The 18,073-nt window shown below is 31.1% G+C and overlaps 1 protein-coding gene across 2 annotated transcripts in view; it reads left to right on the top strand.

Moving 5' to 3' along the window:
• The window catches only part of LOC143057120 (histone-lysine N-methyltransferase MECOM-like), a 51,297-nt gene that overhangs the window by 25,655 nt on the left and 7,569 nt on the right, over positions 1-18,073 (top strand). For both annotated transcript variants that reach the window (XM_076230364.1, XM_076230363.1), the window contains exons 2-4: positions 620-870; positions 13,306-13,419; positions 15,872-15,983. In XM_076230364.1, the coding sequence (XP_076086479.1) occupies positions 688-870; positions 13,306-13,419; positions 15,872-15,983 (409 nt within the window). In that variant the 5' untranslated portion in view covers positions 620-687. The remainder of the gene's footprint in view (positions 1-619; positions 871-13,305; positions 13,420-15,871; positions 15,984-18,073) is intronic.

Below are 18,073 nucleotides of genomic sequence, written 5' to 3' on the forward strand. Positions count from 1 at the left end.
ACAATTTAAAGTTCATAAGTGTCAGAATTCTCACCATTTCTGTTTTAGGTATCCTGTTTGATTTACTTATAAAACTAAACAGTTCCAATCTCTAAAGGTTTTCTAAAATTACTGAACTTTCAAGTCGTCTTTGCTACGCGTTTACAGACTACAGACTACTATTCGTGGTTTTACCTTTCTACCCTCGTTTCCATACTTTGCTTGATGGGTTCAATTTTTATTGTCCTTAATTATCAATAAAATTGAGAATGGGGAATGTGTCAAAGCGACAGCAACCCGACCATAGAGCAGATAACAGCCGAATGCCACCATTGGGTCTTCAATGTAGCGAGAAACTCCCGAACCCCGGTGGAGGCGTCCTTCAGCTGGCCCCTAAACAAATATGCATACTAGTAACTTACACCACTCAAAGGACATTATTGTCAAATTTACTAAAACTAGGCAAAGCATAAACTTGCGTATGTTCCCGACATCGCTATTATGACACAATTTTGTTATGTCTTTCCTTAAAACACATACCGTACACTTATTTCCCCTTTTACGACGCCTTAAGCATCATTTTGCGGGAAAATAAAAAAAAATACACACACGCTGTTCATAGTATTTGTTTGTATTTCAGGAGAACCCGAAGAAAATGTTGAATCAGATTTAGAATTAGACTGCAACAGTGAAAGCAGTGAACAATTTATGAATCTGGCGTCATCAAAACCTAAACTAACGCCGGTGATGGGTAAACCAGAATTTCCAGCTGACATTGAAATTAAGCCTGTTCCCGGATCTGGTACCTGTTCAGTCTTTACTAAAATCGTTGTCTCAAGTGGCAGAATATATGGTCCCAAAAAATTCGTGAAGTCGGAGAGTCTTCCAGGGGTAAGTGTGTCCATATTTTCGTTTCATGATATCATACTAATTATAATATATACTGTATCCTTGTCTATAGAGATATCTGTGTGTTTTGGGGTCAGCTGAAGCACGAGTGCGGGATTTTCTTTCTATCTGTGGCCTCCTGCTGTTTTCTGCTGGTTGATCGGGTTGTTGTCTCTTTGGCACATTCCCCATTTATATTCTCAATTGTATTATGTGTTGAGCATCGACATAGTTTTATATCAATCGATCTTACTCCTTTACTTCTTTGTAAGTTTTGTATATCAAATGGAAACATTTGGGGGTTCAGTCACAATGAAGTCTTTTCAAACCTGTTCACAAGATGAAATCTTAAACTTTTAACTGATAATACATTCGTATCCATTGATAGTTTTGCGATTTTATTGCAAACTCTTCTTTCACGCGGATTTTAAAATTGCGTATTGAACAACAATGCGACCTTCATATCGGTACTACCTAAGTCACACATGCATGTTGGGGGATTTTAAGCTTGCTACAGCATATTCGGTATTAATTTTGGTCATTGTTGAAGGCCTTTATAGGTTCTTATATCTATATTTCATGTGGTATCAGCATGTTTGTTGTTGTGTCGTTGGCATTCATATCACATCTTATTATTTTTTATAAAATAACCCCACCACGACAATATCAATGGGTATTGCATGGTATAAAACAAAACATGTCAGATAAAGTCAAAAGAAGGAAGTTTACATTCATATCTATTCCTGCACCGAAGATGGGCGTCGAAATCACGAAGAAGTGGCAGGTCTCATAAATCTGATGGTTCTTAATACATGTTATACCTTTTGTTTAGACGGAGCGATAGATCACTAAGATTTAAGTATGCACAAAGAATTTATAAAACATTAGTCTCAAGTGGTTGTAAAGTCCAAAACATTTGATTTCGTTTAGATATGACAAACAAGGCTTACCTTTCGGTTATCTATTTTATTTGGATTTTTCCGTCTTGAGATCGTTACATGTCTTAATATGCAGGTAGGCAAACAACATAAATTATATTGTTAACATTTTTTACATGATTAAACTTTTTTTTTCTTTTTTACGTAATATTTGTTTAAAAAGTGAAAGTGGTGCTACATAATTTTCATCTTGATAGATATTGGGAATTCCACGACTCGGGTACGAAAGTTTGGCTCTTACAAACAAAGATCACGTTTTTGTCTAGACTCATGCACATATATAATAAATTTGATCATGATGTTTAAAAGTCTTGCCATGCTTTTATAATCTTGTCTTGTCTTTTCTTGTCTTGGTTTTCCTATGCTTCTTGTTTCTCGTTTTACATAGATAAGACCGTTGTTTTTTCCGTTTGCAAAGGTTTTACACTATTCATTTTTGGGCCTTTTATAGCTTGCTGTTTGGTGTAAGCCAAGTCTCCGTATTGAAGACCGTACTTTGACCTATAATGGTTTACTATTACAAATTGTGACTTAGATGGAGAGTCTAAATCTATTATTTGTACTTTATGTGATTTACTATAACTTTGTTATATAGGTGGCTGTGACTTTTACTGGTACTCGGTTGTTTTCGTCAGCATCAGTTACTGTAGTCTTTGGTTTTTCAAAAATCCTGCATCTCTTGTAATCGTTATAGTTATCTGGACTTCCACAACGTATTTGTTTGTAGCCGTTTCACTCCTGTTGGTGTAATCATGGAAGTAATATTACTTCCATGGTGTAATTATCTTATGTTACTCTACGGTTTCTTTTTTGGAGTGTATCTTGGTTCTATATTTGGATATTCAAAAATACATTTCCAGAATCCTTGTGTATAAACGTATAGGGTTAATATTGTCCTGACATATTGATGTTTCACCACAGATGAGACATTTTCAATTTTATTCATCCCCATCCAGTTTTTGGGGTGTGTCTTGGTTCTAAATATGTGTATTCAAAAATACATTTCCTTGTGTAAAAACGTATAGGGTTAATATTGTCCTGACATATTGATGTATCACCACAGATAAGACATTTTTAGTTTTATTCATCCCCAACCAGTTTAAGTATCATGTAATATTTTATAAATCAACCATGTAATAGGTATTGTAAATTAACATGTGAATATTTTGCGGAGACACGCATTTCATGACAGTTCTTCCCCGTATCAGGTTTCTGTTATTAGGTACATTGTCACTTTTGGTAACTTTTGGGACGGGATAGTCCGTACTGACATTAAGTGCAGGTTATCTATGTTTTACGGTGAATATGACATGAATTTGTACTATTTTAAAATATCCTAATATAAACTTGTAAAAGTGATAACAAATTTGCCTTTACCGTATAAGTTTTTCATATCTACAAAAATCATTAAGACTTACTTATGTAAATATATATAAGGTCGGTGCATATATGTCTATGTTCCCAAACATAAACAGCTGTTAATTCGTAAAAAGTTTTAACAAATGATGTTTACATATGAATTTAGAAACTTAAAAAAGTTTAATAACTCTACCAGTCTCTTTTCTTGTACTATGCTTAATTCGGCTATTTTTCGGTGATTATAAATAAAGAAAGAAATAATTTTGTTATTCTCATACATGTTTAATCATACCACATCTTCTTTTTTTTTTTTTATTGTAAGACAAAAGTTACAGGGCTATTATATACACGTGAATAAAAGCATCGAGCTTTTGTCACAATGCACTATCTTGATGGAGATTTTAATATCATATGTATGTTTTACGTTTAATTGCAAACATTCTGATTTGCTGGTTTCAATCCATTCCATACAAACTAAACATTTCAACATAAGCAATGATTAAATAAATGTACACTTCATTTACCAATGCAACTGTCATACACAGCACTCCTGAGTCCTTCGAAAGTTTAACGGACATAACGTCATGTTTGATTTACAGTGAAGGAATTGGCGGCTTCAGAAATAGCAGAGAGGAGCCCGCTTTAATCACGCTTCAGTGATTCCTTATATATAATCAACCAAATTTTTTCCCACAAAAGGGAACTTTTTTTGTCACTCTAAATCATATCAATTACCATATGGTAGAAATTAAATTATTAGATGCCCAACAAGGCGCAAGCCAGGGCCGACCGTACGAGGGCTGTATAGCCAGTCAAGGTCGTTAATAACTTTTGTCACAAAAGGGGATCCGGCTCCCCGGTCCCCCTGGATCCGCCTACAGAGTATCTTTAGCACAAATGACCACTGATATGCTCCGTTTTTCGTATTGCCACAATTTTGTATTCTTATTCTCGAACTTGACATCCCCGAATGAAATACAACTGAATTTGAACTAACCATCAACAACAAAACAGTTGCAACATGAGGAGCAGGATTTGCTTACAATTTAAGTTTTTGGTTGGGTTCTTGTTGCCGAGTCTTTATAGTATTGTTGTATATATATATATATATATATATATATATATATATATATATATATATATATATATATATATATATATATATATATTGGAAACTCTTTTTTTGTAGATAGAACCAATTATTTGTTGCTTTTATACTCTTACTTCAACGATATATTTGAATTGAAAAGAAGCAAACAATATTTTGTAAAGTCTTTTGATTTGATTTGTTCGGGAATCGAACCAGGATCTTATGCACTTAATATACTAGTATATAGACGAACACACTTTTACTTACGAAACCATACATGTGTGCTCTAATTTGAAAGATTAACAAAAGAGAAGCATTTCGATTAAATCGATTTTGATTAAATGTTGTAATTTTGCAGCATTAGGTTACATTGCGCAAATCTGCAAAGCATTAGTTTGTTCAGTATATAGATAAATAGTTTTTAATGCATAATCCAAGTGCATAAATATGCGTAATTAATACCGTCGGCTTTTTAAACGACCAGCCTATATATTGTAGCATTTTATGGTTTTGAGATTTTATATAAAAATTAAGTTAACAGTCTTGATTTATTTTATGTAAATATTTTCATCGGTCCTCAGTAAGCAATAATCGCTCAAGCTGATGCGCGCGGCAGTTGTTGTCAATTTCAAAAGGGAAAAGAACATTTCGTCGGATGAGTAGATATTTACAGAAGCTATTCTGTGTGCGTACCTCGTTTCAATTTTATGATAAAAAGCATCAAAATGATATTAAGTACCGTATAAAAGTGTGTCTGAAGAAAGGTTAGATGAGGCATGATAAAGACATTATTGTCTTCATTCAAAAAATAATAATTTTGATGGTGTAAAAGGACAACATGTGGAGAGGCCTGATCGATAGAAGGGAATGTGTAAGGTTGTCCTACAATTAGGAGAAGAAATAAAGAATGATAATACAATATTTGTATAGGGGTCTTAAATATGCTTATATATCAATTCGCTACGTTATTCAGTGATGCATTTGAAGATATGACAGGACAAATGTTCTCCAAAAAGATGTGTTTCGCATGTAACATATTTCGTGGTCCAGAGTAAGATGCATAAATGGGACGCCCGTATCCAAATATCCAAAAACTATGCAAAGCCCCCCTTTTTTTCCTACAAACTTTCTAGTTTAATAGTTTAAACATATTTTATTTGCAAAAATAGCAAAAGGGATTGGACACAATTTATAACAACATTAGAGACGTCCTCTCCAAACATAAATATAAACACAACGTACATTAGATAATGACGAAAAAACATAGTAGGAATGCATGTAATACATACTACAGACGAAAATTAGAAACAAAAAGAGAAAAAAATACAATATAATAAGGAATAATAATGAAAAAACTGGACTGGAGTGAAGGGTTGTAAAGTAGAAATTTAGATTGTAAATTGATTGTTTTAAATCTTTGTGTTATTCTGATACAAGATTGTACGGACTCAAAAATGTCTTTGTTTTGCTGAAAGGAAAGGTCAATCACCAGTCAATAGAAGCTCAATGGATATAGCATATCTTTCTAATTTTGAAAACAGTATTTCTCTTGCTTCGTTGTGAAAAGTGCACTCTAAAAATAGTGTATACTATCCTCAACAGGGTGACCACAGCTGCATGCGGGACTGGGTTTAATATTAACACGATGTAAATCTGAATTTAAAGAACTGCACATATTTCTCAAGCGTGTATGAATGATATTTAGTTTTCTATCCCCACAACTAAAATAGGAAGGTGGCTGTATCAATTTGACCTTCATCTTTCGTTTAAAAATATTTATATTTTTGGACGTACGTATGTCGGGATTAAGGCTATTCAATTCAATAGTAGTGAATGGTAAAAAGGATTTTCTAGTTATGTCTAGTCTATAACCGGGTACTACATAATTATTACTGTTTCGCAAATCGTAGTTAGATACTTGACCAACTTCCCATTATGTAAAGAATAGAACATATGGAACTTTCCCACGTCAACAGTTTACGCGGCGAGTATTTGAAAGTGGTATACAATACAATTTTAGTTTACTTTTAACCCAAACGTTTGATGAACTGTCTATGTGCAAAATAAAATACACATATGTACAAAATAAAGTGAGAAAGACATGCACCTTATTCTGTAAGCTTGAAACCAACCCTGGAATAACGAAAATTGTCAGAAAAAAGTGATGAAAAATTGTAGATCAGAAATGTTTTTCTCGATTTAAAAAAAAAATAAACTAATGACTTAAAAAGGTAAATCATAACGGCTTTTCTTATCATGAAATCTTTAGACAATATATAAAACTTCTGTATTGATATTAATGCAATCTGTCTCGCATTTGATGGACGAGTTTAAGAATAAATGATGATAAAATGAAAATGAAAATATGACAGAAAAAATACATCTGTTACAGGTTTTGGCTACTTAGATGATTAAATTAGCATTTTGTTTGTCGTATTTTGTCATTTTAAGAAGGAATAAAGAGAAATTAAAAAACCAGATCGAAGATCCCACTGAGGAACCATGTCGCTGCAACGTGGTGCTGATGTAGAAAGCTGAAGAAGATTTGCATTAGTAAAATGGTTGGCAAATTTCTAGGTTTAAAAATTTATAAAACTTAAAAAAGACTTCTATCCCATTTTAAATTTTATTAAATCCGAATACTTGATTGAAACAAGGGTTTGATGTGTTCCATATTTGTTTTTCGTTCGTTATTTTGTACATAAATTAGGCCGTTAGTTTTCTCGTTTGAATTGTTTTATTTTACATTGTCATTTATAAGGAACTTTTATAGCTTACTATGCGGTATAGGCTTTGCTCATTGTTGAAGGCCATATTGTGACCTATAGTTGTCAATTTCTGTGTCATTTTGGTCTCTTGTGGAGAGTTGTCTCATTGGCAATCATACCACATCTTCTTTTTTTATATTTACAAAGTTATAACACCTTTTTCAGTCTATGGAAGAATCGATTCGATAAAAACTTTTCTTATATCAACGAGCGATATTGTCTTATATCAACGAGTTGCATTGTGGGAAATTTCAGACGAATGTTAGCATTTGTACGAAGAAAGGCAGATTTCTCGGCATAAAGTAATGACTCTTTTCTTAAAACAGGGTGACATTTAAGACGACAATAAGTTTTAAAGTTAGTATTTTCTTAATTTTTCGTTGCCGAAAACAAAATTTTCCGCATGGAATGTCTGCATATTTACAATTGATATTAGACAATATCGCTATGTGATATAAGAAAAGTTTTTATCGATACGCTTCTTCCATAGACTGATAAAACAAAAACGAATTTGAATAGTAATAATCTTTTTCAAAATTTAATCGATATGTTTTATCCAATGATATCTTATTTAGACCTTTGGTCAGTCGTGCCTTTTTCAGAAGAAGAAAATATTTATACAGGAGTCCAACAAAATCAAATTATCAACCAAATATATAACATTCTTTCGCTCGGAGTGAAGGACAGCTAGCAAAGGACAATAACTCTTTGGGTTAATATATTGAATTAGATGCAATATTAACCCGAATAATCCAGTCGTTATATTACGCTCCCTATCGATCACTAGACATTAGAATCGGAGACGGTAAGGGCTTGAATTATTCGAGTTAATGCAATATAAGCATATTTATATGACATTGATAATGACAAAATGACTAAATTAAATTATTATTTGATAGTGAATTAAATTCCATGCATGGGGTTAACTATTTAATATTTTTTATTGCAAATTAAATGTTGCAATTTTCAATTTTCATATCTTTTGATGGATTTTCATTGTTACAAAAAAGTTACATGATAAACATACAATAAATGTGACATGATGATATGAGAAAAGTAATTTTATTTGTAATATTTTTGCAACGAGATATTGTCTTGCATGTCAGTGCAACTCCGACATTTTGACAATTTAACCCGAGATAGACGAATAAAAGTGAAATCGAATTACTGATTATGGATTTGATAGCTTTATCTTTTTATAATGTAACTTATATTTGATTAATTTTGTAACCTTGGTTGTCTTATCTTGGTTGTCAATTTCTGTTGAATGAAAAATGGAAAATGAATGATTTGAAATTTTGATAACAAATTTTGCACCGAATGATGCAGGTATCTATACGTTAATTCCCAAGTTTGGAGACTTTCTAGCTCCAATAAAAAATGGCAAATATTTCATTTTTATTGTTAGATTAAAATTGATATGACTTGCATTAATTAATAATAAGTTACATATACATTTAATATAATTGTTACAATGTATATATACTCAAAATATCAGCACAACAATGTTAAATCTGCAAATTTGTGGAATCAAATTTTTGTTTTTCCCTCGCCGGGATTCGAAATCGTGCTATTGGGATATCGAGACAACATATTGTTACATATTATGATATTGATATATATATATACTTACAGATAAAATTTTACTCGATTTTTCAAGTTTTTTTTTATGGTACATCAGCAAAATGCTTGCAGACAAATCAAACTTATATGCATCAATAATGTGATTGATATTTTAGAATATGTCAATGAGGCAATTCTCCTCCTTTCCAACAGAAATTGTTTGCAAATTCGGAAACAATATGCATATTTAGAAAAAATATATATACACCCAAAAATATTTTGTTCCTATTTTCCCATTTTAAGTGTTGACTGAGTGTTCATCTCGTGAACAAATATTATGAAACAAAGCGATCTCCATGTATAGTTTGAATGAATTTGAATAGATATAAACATAAAACAATTCATACAACCGTTCTGTCCGAAAAGTCATATTGTTAGATTATATTTATATATAACTGTAAAAGTTGAGGGGGGAACAGCATTATTTTATTTTATACAGTCACGGCGGATTCAAAAATGTATTCTTTAAATCATACTTATGTATCAGACTTTTATGTAAACACCATGCACAAAAACACTTCAAAACACTTGAAGTAATTGCTCGATTCATCATTAAATGTAATATTGCAAAACTTAAAAACATTTTAAGTTTTCAGCCAAGTTACTGAAACAATTTATATTTCCTTTTTTCTTTTTTTTTTGGTAAGAAAAATATAAAGATATAGATATAATCATTTTAAGTATTTAGTATAAAATACAGTTATATGCAAACGGGAGCTATATAGGGGTTTCTGCGTGCTTTGTTTGAAAATTTAACTGCATATTCTGGCGGACGTTTTACTATATCTTGCGGTTTGACCTTTTGACAGTGTTTTGACATTTTTGAGGCTGAAAAGTGCACTTACATGTAGTTCAAGATGTATTAGTTTTCATTGCATTTATAAACTCGACCCAGACAATTGTCAAAACAAGGAATAGTCGAACCCAAGGATAATTCGTCAACGACAAAATCAAGATTTTTTTCCAAATATATCATCCAGATAAAAATGACGTGTCTGCGAAGACAGGCTCTTTTGTTTACCTTTGTAGGATGACGACTGTATCGGGCCACAAATCTTGAAAAATCGTTGGGTGGCCTACCCCCGTTCTTTTACTGTCATATACCCTTATGAATACAATCTTGAAATTTAAGGGTGACCTTTAATTCTTGACACCTACAGATAACAGTAATTTGTTTACAAATAAAACCAATCGTTTAAATCGATTTAATTAAGGAAATAAATTTCTTGTCAATTGCACCATGAAACATACACGGACGACACTAAAAATAAAATAGGCAGATGGAAAATTAATCCAATTAAATTGGAATTAAATTACATTTTTATCATTTCCTATATTGTCAAAATTTGTGGATAGAGTTAAATTCTGTTGCTACATGTCGATATTTAGTTTCATCCAACGAAATAACGTATAATTTCTGAAATGAATATGAGTTATTTTATGACTGCAGTTGCTAAAAATGGGATCACGATGGGGGAACATCTTATTGTTGAACGATCTCTGAAAGATTAAGTTCCAATATCCGGACATATTTTCGAATTATACTTATAAAATTGTCCCAAAATTTCAATATAGTAGGTAAAATTGAATTTACATTTTTATATTTAAATTTGAACTTCGATGTCCTCTGGATTGGCCTGCAGATGTCACTTAGGATCCCACTAGTATCATATGGTCGCATGCTCCCCGTGACATCTCCCGGACAATGTAGATCTTGATCTTAAGATAAAATACCTATATATTTTGTCTAAGATGGTTGTCAAATACACAAACATTTTTGAGATGACAAATTCATCACGGTCATATATTCTAATACAAGATAAGATGAATCTGGCTGGAGCCTCGATCTTGCACACTGGGATCACACAAAGAACAATAATGACTTGACCTCGGGAGTACAAATATGTTTAGGGAAGTGAGTGTGTGTGCCTATTTGAAACTAGTGTGAAAATTTGCATATAATGCGATTAAATATGTAGCATGTGCTTTAATCTGTAGTTTTAAACTTTCATTGTGTTATTCTTACTACAGTTGACTTGCACTTGGTGTACACACGCTAGCTGCTTTTGGTCATTAGGGGGCTCACTCTGAAGTTTTCCCATTATTGAAGGCCTTACGGTGACAAATAGTTATTGGCATCCACGTTACGACTTTTATGAACTCATCTTGAACCGAAGAATTGTGGTGTCATATTCTAAGCCTTACTCTATTTTTTTTTTTTGTTTGTTTATTGGTTGCCTCCATTCCGAACTCAGTACCATGATATAATTGTGGCTTAAAATCATAGAACCAAAATAACACTGTATCAACTTGGTGCGTCCAAAGCACTTTACTATAAGATCTGATTATCCTTCCGGAGCACCTTAAACCCCAGTTTCTGGTTTGCTTCGTGTTTCTTAGTCTTCTGTTTTCTATGTTGTGTCTTGTGTACTATTATTTGTCTGTCTTTTTTAGCCCCTCTTTTGCTGGCTTCACATTTATTATAAATCTAAATCCCTAAAATATGAAAGCCAGTGACGTGTAAAAAGTTGAATATTGAGGAAGCTGTATGACCAAAAGGGACATGGACAATTGCCAAGTCCATCTGAGGTCAGAGCAGCCTTGCTTTCAAGAGTTGAACATTAGTAACTTAATGATTGACAGCGCCCATGAATACTTCAACTATACACTATCATGATTTAATTATTGTTCCCTTGCACTAAGATCTAAATTTTTACCGTTCATGCGAATAAAGAAAGTAAAGAAGTGTAGAGAAAAAGTCACAGGTTGACATAAAGTTTCAAATTTATTTAGAATTTCCTTTTTATATATAGATAAATGACCTCTTGGTATATATCTTCTTTCTCTCTTTGAACTGTTTTGTTTAATATGTTAAATCACCGACAAGAATGCTTTAATACCAGAGACAATATTGAGCTATAAACAATCGGTTCAATATCTGTTGACATTTTACTATATTGACAAAGAAGAGTCCGGACGGCTGTGTTGAGTTTACAGAATATATACACAGCTACTTTTGCATAGGTACTATTTTTGTACTAAAAATATGTAGTACTGGAAATTTACTTTTAATATTTAGTACTATTTCTTTACTTTAAAATTATTGTAATATTTAGGTACTTGTATTTTACAGTACTTGATTTGTACTTAATATTTTGGTACAGAAATAATACAATATTCCATGTTTGAAAATCATAATTTTAAGAGATCTGAAATAGAAAAACTTTCAAAATGCTGAAAATGTAACAGTAGTAACCAAAAATCTGTAGTACCTAAATTTCAATTACAAATAAAGTACTGTAAAATACAGGTACCTTAATATTACAATAATTTTAAAGTAACAAAATAGTATTGAATATTAAAAGTAAATTTCCAGTACAACAGATTTTTAGTACAGAAATAGTACCTATGCAAAAGTAGCTGTGTAGAATCATGGGTAAAACATAAAGAGTATAAATGACATAAAACATATAGCATATATATATAGAGAGAGAGTTTGAGAATAATGGGTTAACATACTAAAAAAAAGCCTAAAACATAGAGCATAAAGTTTGAGAATAAATGTGTTAAAAATATAGAAGAATTGTCATATAATAAATAGAAGAATATAGAAAAATTATCAAATTCAATAAAAAAAAAAAAAATAGAGGGACAAGCAACAACAAAAAAATGAATACAGGATAATTGTCAAAAATAAACTTAAAACTACAGAGGAACTAGCAACAAAAAAGAAATCTGAATAAAATGGTGAAGACCACCCCTACCCCCGTCCTACGTAGACCCTCGTATATATAATTTGGTGATATAATTTGGTGATACATATATATAACCTCCCCCTTTCAGCATGAACAGTGAGCTGACATCTCAATCATCTGAAATGGACACTTTAATATTTCCTTAATGAAACTAGTCATAGATGTTAGTTTCCTTTTAATTTCTATCCACAAATGTCAAAATATCACATGATATCAAATTCTTTTCACATTTCATTTCAAAAATTTTGCAGAATGGCATGTAGATCGAGGTAAAAACAGAAGTTTCATTTTAGATAGTCATTGATTCAAAATAAAAGAAAATGATTTCATACTAGATTTTAATGATTTTGCACTGGAGTGATGGTTTCGGTCGAGGGTCGAATTTCGAGGCGATATTACGGACTCGCCTTTTTGTTGCTCATAACGGACAGTCGTTGTATACACGACTGATAGTGGGTTTCAGTCATGCGATGGCATTAATATTTGTTTGTATGGGTAGTCAATGATCTTGAAAAATTCTTTGTTTTGTTTACTTGTTATAACATGTGATGATATTTAAGAACAACTGTCCCCCAAGTGTTTAAAACAATTATAGGATTGTATTAAGAACAAGGCTAGGTGTCATAAAGTTGAGAAATATATAGTCATTTGTAAACATTTAATTCATAATTTTTTATCTTAGAATTTCATTACAAAAATGATTTAAAACGAATAAAAAGGATGTCTTTTAATTTAACATAAAGAACTTCTTATCATATTCTTTTACCGTTGTCATTTCTATATATGTTTGATGGCTATCAGCGAAATGTCTTTTCTTGCATATTCACATATATTCTGGTACCTTTTAATATTTATTACATTCAGACCCCTTTCTAGATGTTTTACAACATATTGTATTTTTTTAGGGTTCAAGCATGGCAATGAATGAACAGGAAGGGGAGCTCCAATGGCTGAACTTCATTCGGAGGTCAACAGATTCCGAAAACTCCAACATGATGGCCAAACATATAAATGGCAAGGTATATACATATTACCTATTTATTTGAGTATCCGAACATACAAATGTTATGGGCATTCACAAAACCTATTTATATATAGAAAAAAGTAAAATCACAAAAATACTTAGCTGCGAGGAAAATTAAAAAAAAGACACAAGACAAAACCAAAAGCTCAAACACATCAAACGAAGCGATAACAACTGTCATATTCCTGACTTTGTACAGACATTTTCTTATATAGAAAATGGTGGATTAAACCTGGTGTTATAAGCTAGCTAAACCTCTTACGTGCATGGCAGTCGCATCAAATTAATATTGACAACGAGTTGATCGAAATTGAGGGTGTGGGATCGTAACCCTTTTCCCTCGTATTTCTCTTTAAAGTACGTTAAATCAAATCTATATATATTCACTTTAATATAAGGAAGCTGGTATATATGCATACATCTTGCCCTTCCAAAACTTTGTATCGTGCAAGATTGGTTGTTTAGTGTTTACTGTTCAGTGGCAAATATTTCATGTGTGTTCAGGATAAGTTGTTTTGTTCAATCTTGTAATTGAAGATAGATTTTGTGTTGTCTTGCAAAAGAATGTGACTATTGAACTTTTGTTGTAAACTTATGTAAATGAGTTCATTCATGTTAATTCTACAATTTTCCCAGATGAATCGGACACTGAAAGCTTCGGATACAAATTGTACTTCAATGACCCTTAAGTTCTCCGCACATGTTGAGCAGTTTTTAAAAATCGTCAATTACGAATAATAAATATAGATTTTATCTGTCTATTGTGGTGACAAGTTAAATAAAATATGTACATTTCTGAATCACTTTACTCTGAAACCGACAACTTCTTGAGACAGTAATTAAAACTATTTGAAATATGTGTAAGATATGTGTAAAGACAATACACCAATTTAAAATGATTAAATGTAAATTTCTTTCATCTTGTCATAAGCTGTCATAGATCACGCGGCGGGATCCAGTAAAGCTAGACACTGTTTCGTATTATCCCCCGTGAAAAGTCAGGTCAAATAAAATTTATTTCTGCGCGTGAAAATGAAAGAAAATGTCAGTTTCATCAACTATCTTTCTTTGTCCTTGATGACACTAATTGAATGTATTGGAGTTTAGACAGTGTTTTTCCTTACTTAGTACATGCAGAATTCTAATTAGTATCAGAATGTCATCGCGTTTATTCGAGACAGGAAAAGTCTAACTGAAAGATGCTTGAAATTTATAGCCACTTGTAGATTGCGATATGTGTTTCTAATAATCTTATAACGACTTATTAAATGTTGAACATAGCAAATATTTGGTCCTTGAGTTGATGATACGCCACTTGTTCGCACTGCAAGTAGTACTAAATAATTAATGGAAACTTCTCGAGGAACATTAAGAGAAACACGTGTGTTTAATTTCGTTTGATGATACGAAATTTCGTGAGAAAGAGATATTTTTATAAAATTGTGTCACATTTTTATGATTTTTTTAATTAAGTTAAATTTCCTTCTCCATCAGAACGATGAACTCATAAATAAACATTCCGTCGGCTTCAAAAAGGGTTACAAGATGTTATTAGAATTACACCAAAGTAGAAAGACATGTTTTAAAGTTATAAAATTGTGAAATCCATTTATGAAATATTTCGTTACCTACTGCATTTTTTTATTCACATTTCAATAATAATAATGTACATTCACAAATGTCCATGTAAATTATTCAACAATATGCACAAAACAAAAAACACAAAATAAAATCAATTTTAACAAATGAATAAATGTAATGAAAATGAAAATTAAAATGTATGCCTTTCTGCCAAAGTTTGTATAGTAGCATCTTACTACACAAATCCTTGTTTCTACGAAACAAAAAGATGACGAGGAAAAAGAATATATAATTCTGCATAAATTCACTGTTTTTGTTATATTGTGAATATGATCTGGAATTTTTCATCGCCAAATAACAGAAATGCCGCAATAATTTATATTTTTATGAATATATGAGTTTATTATGCAGAGAAATAAATAGCTCTAATGTAGGCGAGAAGCAAAATAATCTGTTTGAAATTTTAATGATTGAAAACAATTTCATTATTCTTAAACACTTAAAATACTCATGTGATTAAAATTTTGGTCAATATCATACATTTTTTTATCTGACTGTATAACCAGAGAAATCCGTTATCTTTATTATTTTTCTACAAAACCACTGTGTTTAACCACCTGTCAATCATCCCGTTAAGCCGTAATGTGATACCTTACAGAAGATAGGGTAAAGATAATCACCAATCAACTGGTATCACCCCACTAAGAGGGACGATCTGATTGGCTAATCAATTCTGAAATGACAAGCGTTCAACCAATCAAAACCAATACTTTTCTTTTTCATTGAAATTTGGATTTTATTATCGGTTACACATTATGAAAGTAGTTTGTTGTCAAAAAGGTTTTATTATTGACACATCTATTTAGGTATTTTATAAAGTTATAAAGGACATTGAAGCCGGTCAAGAGATGTTGTTATATTCAACTGACCCAGTGTATTCGGAAAAACAGACAGAGGGATTTTCAGCTTTTGATAACGGTGAGTTGAAACTGAAATGTTTTTTTTTTTAATTTATAATACAATTGTCTTTGTGACAACTTGTTTATTTATTTTTTTTGCATGAATATATGCATATACTTTTTATTGTAAAATGTTAATTTTCCTATAATATATAATGCAAGAATTAGTGTGTGTGTGTATTGCAACTGTAATTGATCATGATGGCTATCAACTAATGTCAATAATTAGAGAAGAGCATACTGTAGCGGCCGTAGATCAAAAAATACAATTTGAAAATAAAAACTTTATTCGTCTTGTAAGATAATATTAAATGTTTACATTAAATCGGGAAGAAGACGAAATAATCTAAATTTCAATTTATTTCCTCACAATCAATAAAGACATTTAAAAACAATTCATATTTAATGCCTTTATTTCCGGTAGTTTGATTTTCAAAATTATTAATGTATTAATTCTTTATTGAAAGTGAAAGTTTTTTAGTAAACCTACGTCAAACATTGTAATACATTTAATCACTAATGCTAAAAATGCAATTGACGAAAATGCATTTGTTGCAGGCGTCTTCAGATGTTCCATAAAATATCTGTTTGATGTGTTAACTGTGATGTTTTAATTGTCCGATTATGTTAAACTATATTCTGAAGGAATCCCTGTGAATGCTGAGAAAAATCTTATTTATTTATTTGTCGCCAAAAAATAATCTTCGTGTCATCTTTTGATCTGTCAATTATAACGGGAAAAGTTCAACAGAAGATTCTTTGCAATACACAATTATCTAAATAGATAAAAGCTTTGAAGAAATCTAATAAAGTAATTTGAAAAATTCAAATAAAAGATAAATAACACTATGTGCAAAGAAACATTTCTTAATTTTTAAACATTAATATCTTTTGAAGTTGTTATAGATGTACATATTATTATTTTTTATTAATATCAATTCGTAACCATCACGCATTCAAGACTCTGCATGCAAGATATTGTTAAACATACATGTAAAAGAATCATATATTACAAGAAATTTTTAAAAAAATACAATATTTATCATTTGGACCTTCAAAAATAATTGTTCTATACATTGTACAGTATAAAATTCAGAGATACTACCATAGTTAACATGTTCATATTTTCTCAGTTTCTGTTGGCAGTCTTCTTTTTATTTAAATCATTCTCACCATCTAATGTTTTTTTATTTAATTCATAAAGATCCGAATTGATACTAGCTAATTGGTTACCATAGTTTATTAAATATACATTAACCTAGAAAAATCTAAGACAATATTGTAAGAATGATTTTCCAATTGGTACCGTTTAATATTATTATTTCTTTCCAATATGGGATGATAAAAATATCATCAACTTGAAAGGCAATCAACAGGTAATTGTTGAGCCACGCCCACCTGTAATTCGTACTCGGTAACCCCAGCTAGTGGTTTTTAACCATGATTTGGCAGTATTATTTTCGAACAATGTTTGGGGTACGTAGTAAGATGAGTCTCATATTTCTTTATTGTGAATGAAAATAAGGTAAACATATAGGTACATAATACCACAAAAACCTCAAAATCAATCATCCGAAAAATTACTACAACTATAGTAAACTTGTAAGAAGCAAATGTCTTCATTCTACTATTTATTTTCACACGTAAACAGCACAGAGTTGACCGTCATAGTTTTTTAATTAGAACAACAGACTTTAGACGTCTTCATATATTGTTTTTCACACGTAATCATCCTATCTTGGGACCGTCATTGTTTATTTATTAGAATAAGAGATTTTTTAAGTCTTCATATATTGTTAAAAAGTGAGTATCGTTAGTGTCACGTGGTTAGTGTCAACTTTAAGAAGATTTTGGGAGAAATATGACATGTTATCTTAAACTGTCTCTTTTAAGATAGCAACAAATAAGCTAATTGATATTAATCGTATTTATATTCCATAAAGTCCAATTAACAGATTACGGTGTTATATAATATGTTTATTCATATAGAGAGGTATATTTTTGAAATCTTCCTTGCAATACTTCAAGCTTCTATGAAGATGCTTTATTTCCATAAAATGGGCTCACAAGGAGCATGATATAATATCATTACAATATTATTATTTTACA

This window comes from Mytilus galloprovincialis, chromosome 13, assembly GCF_965363235.1.
Source record: "Mytilus galloprovincialis chromosome 13, xbMytGall1.hap1.1, whole genome shotgun sequence".
Classification (NCBI taxonomy): Eukaryota; Metazoa; Mollusca; class Bivalvia; order Mytilida; family Mytilidae; genus Mytilus; species Mytilus galloprovincialis.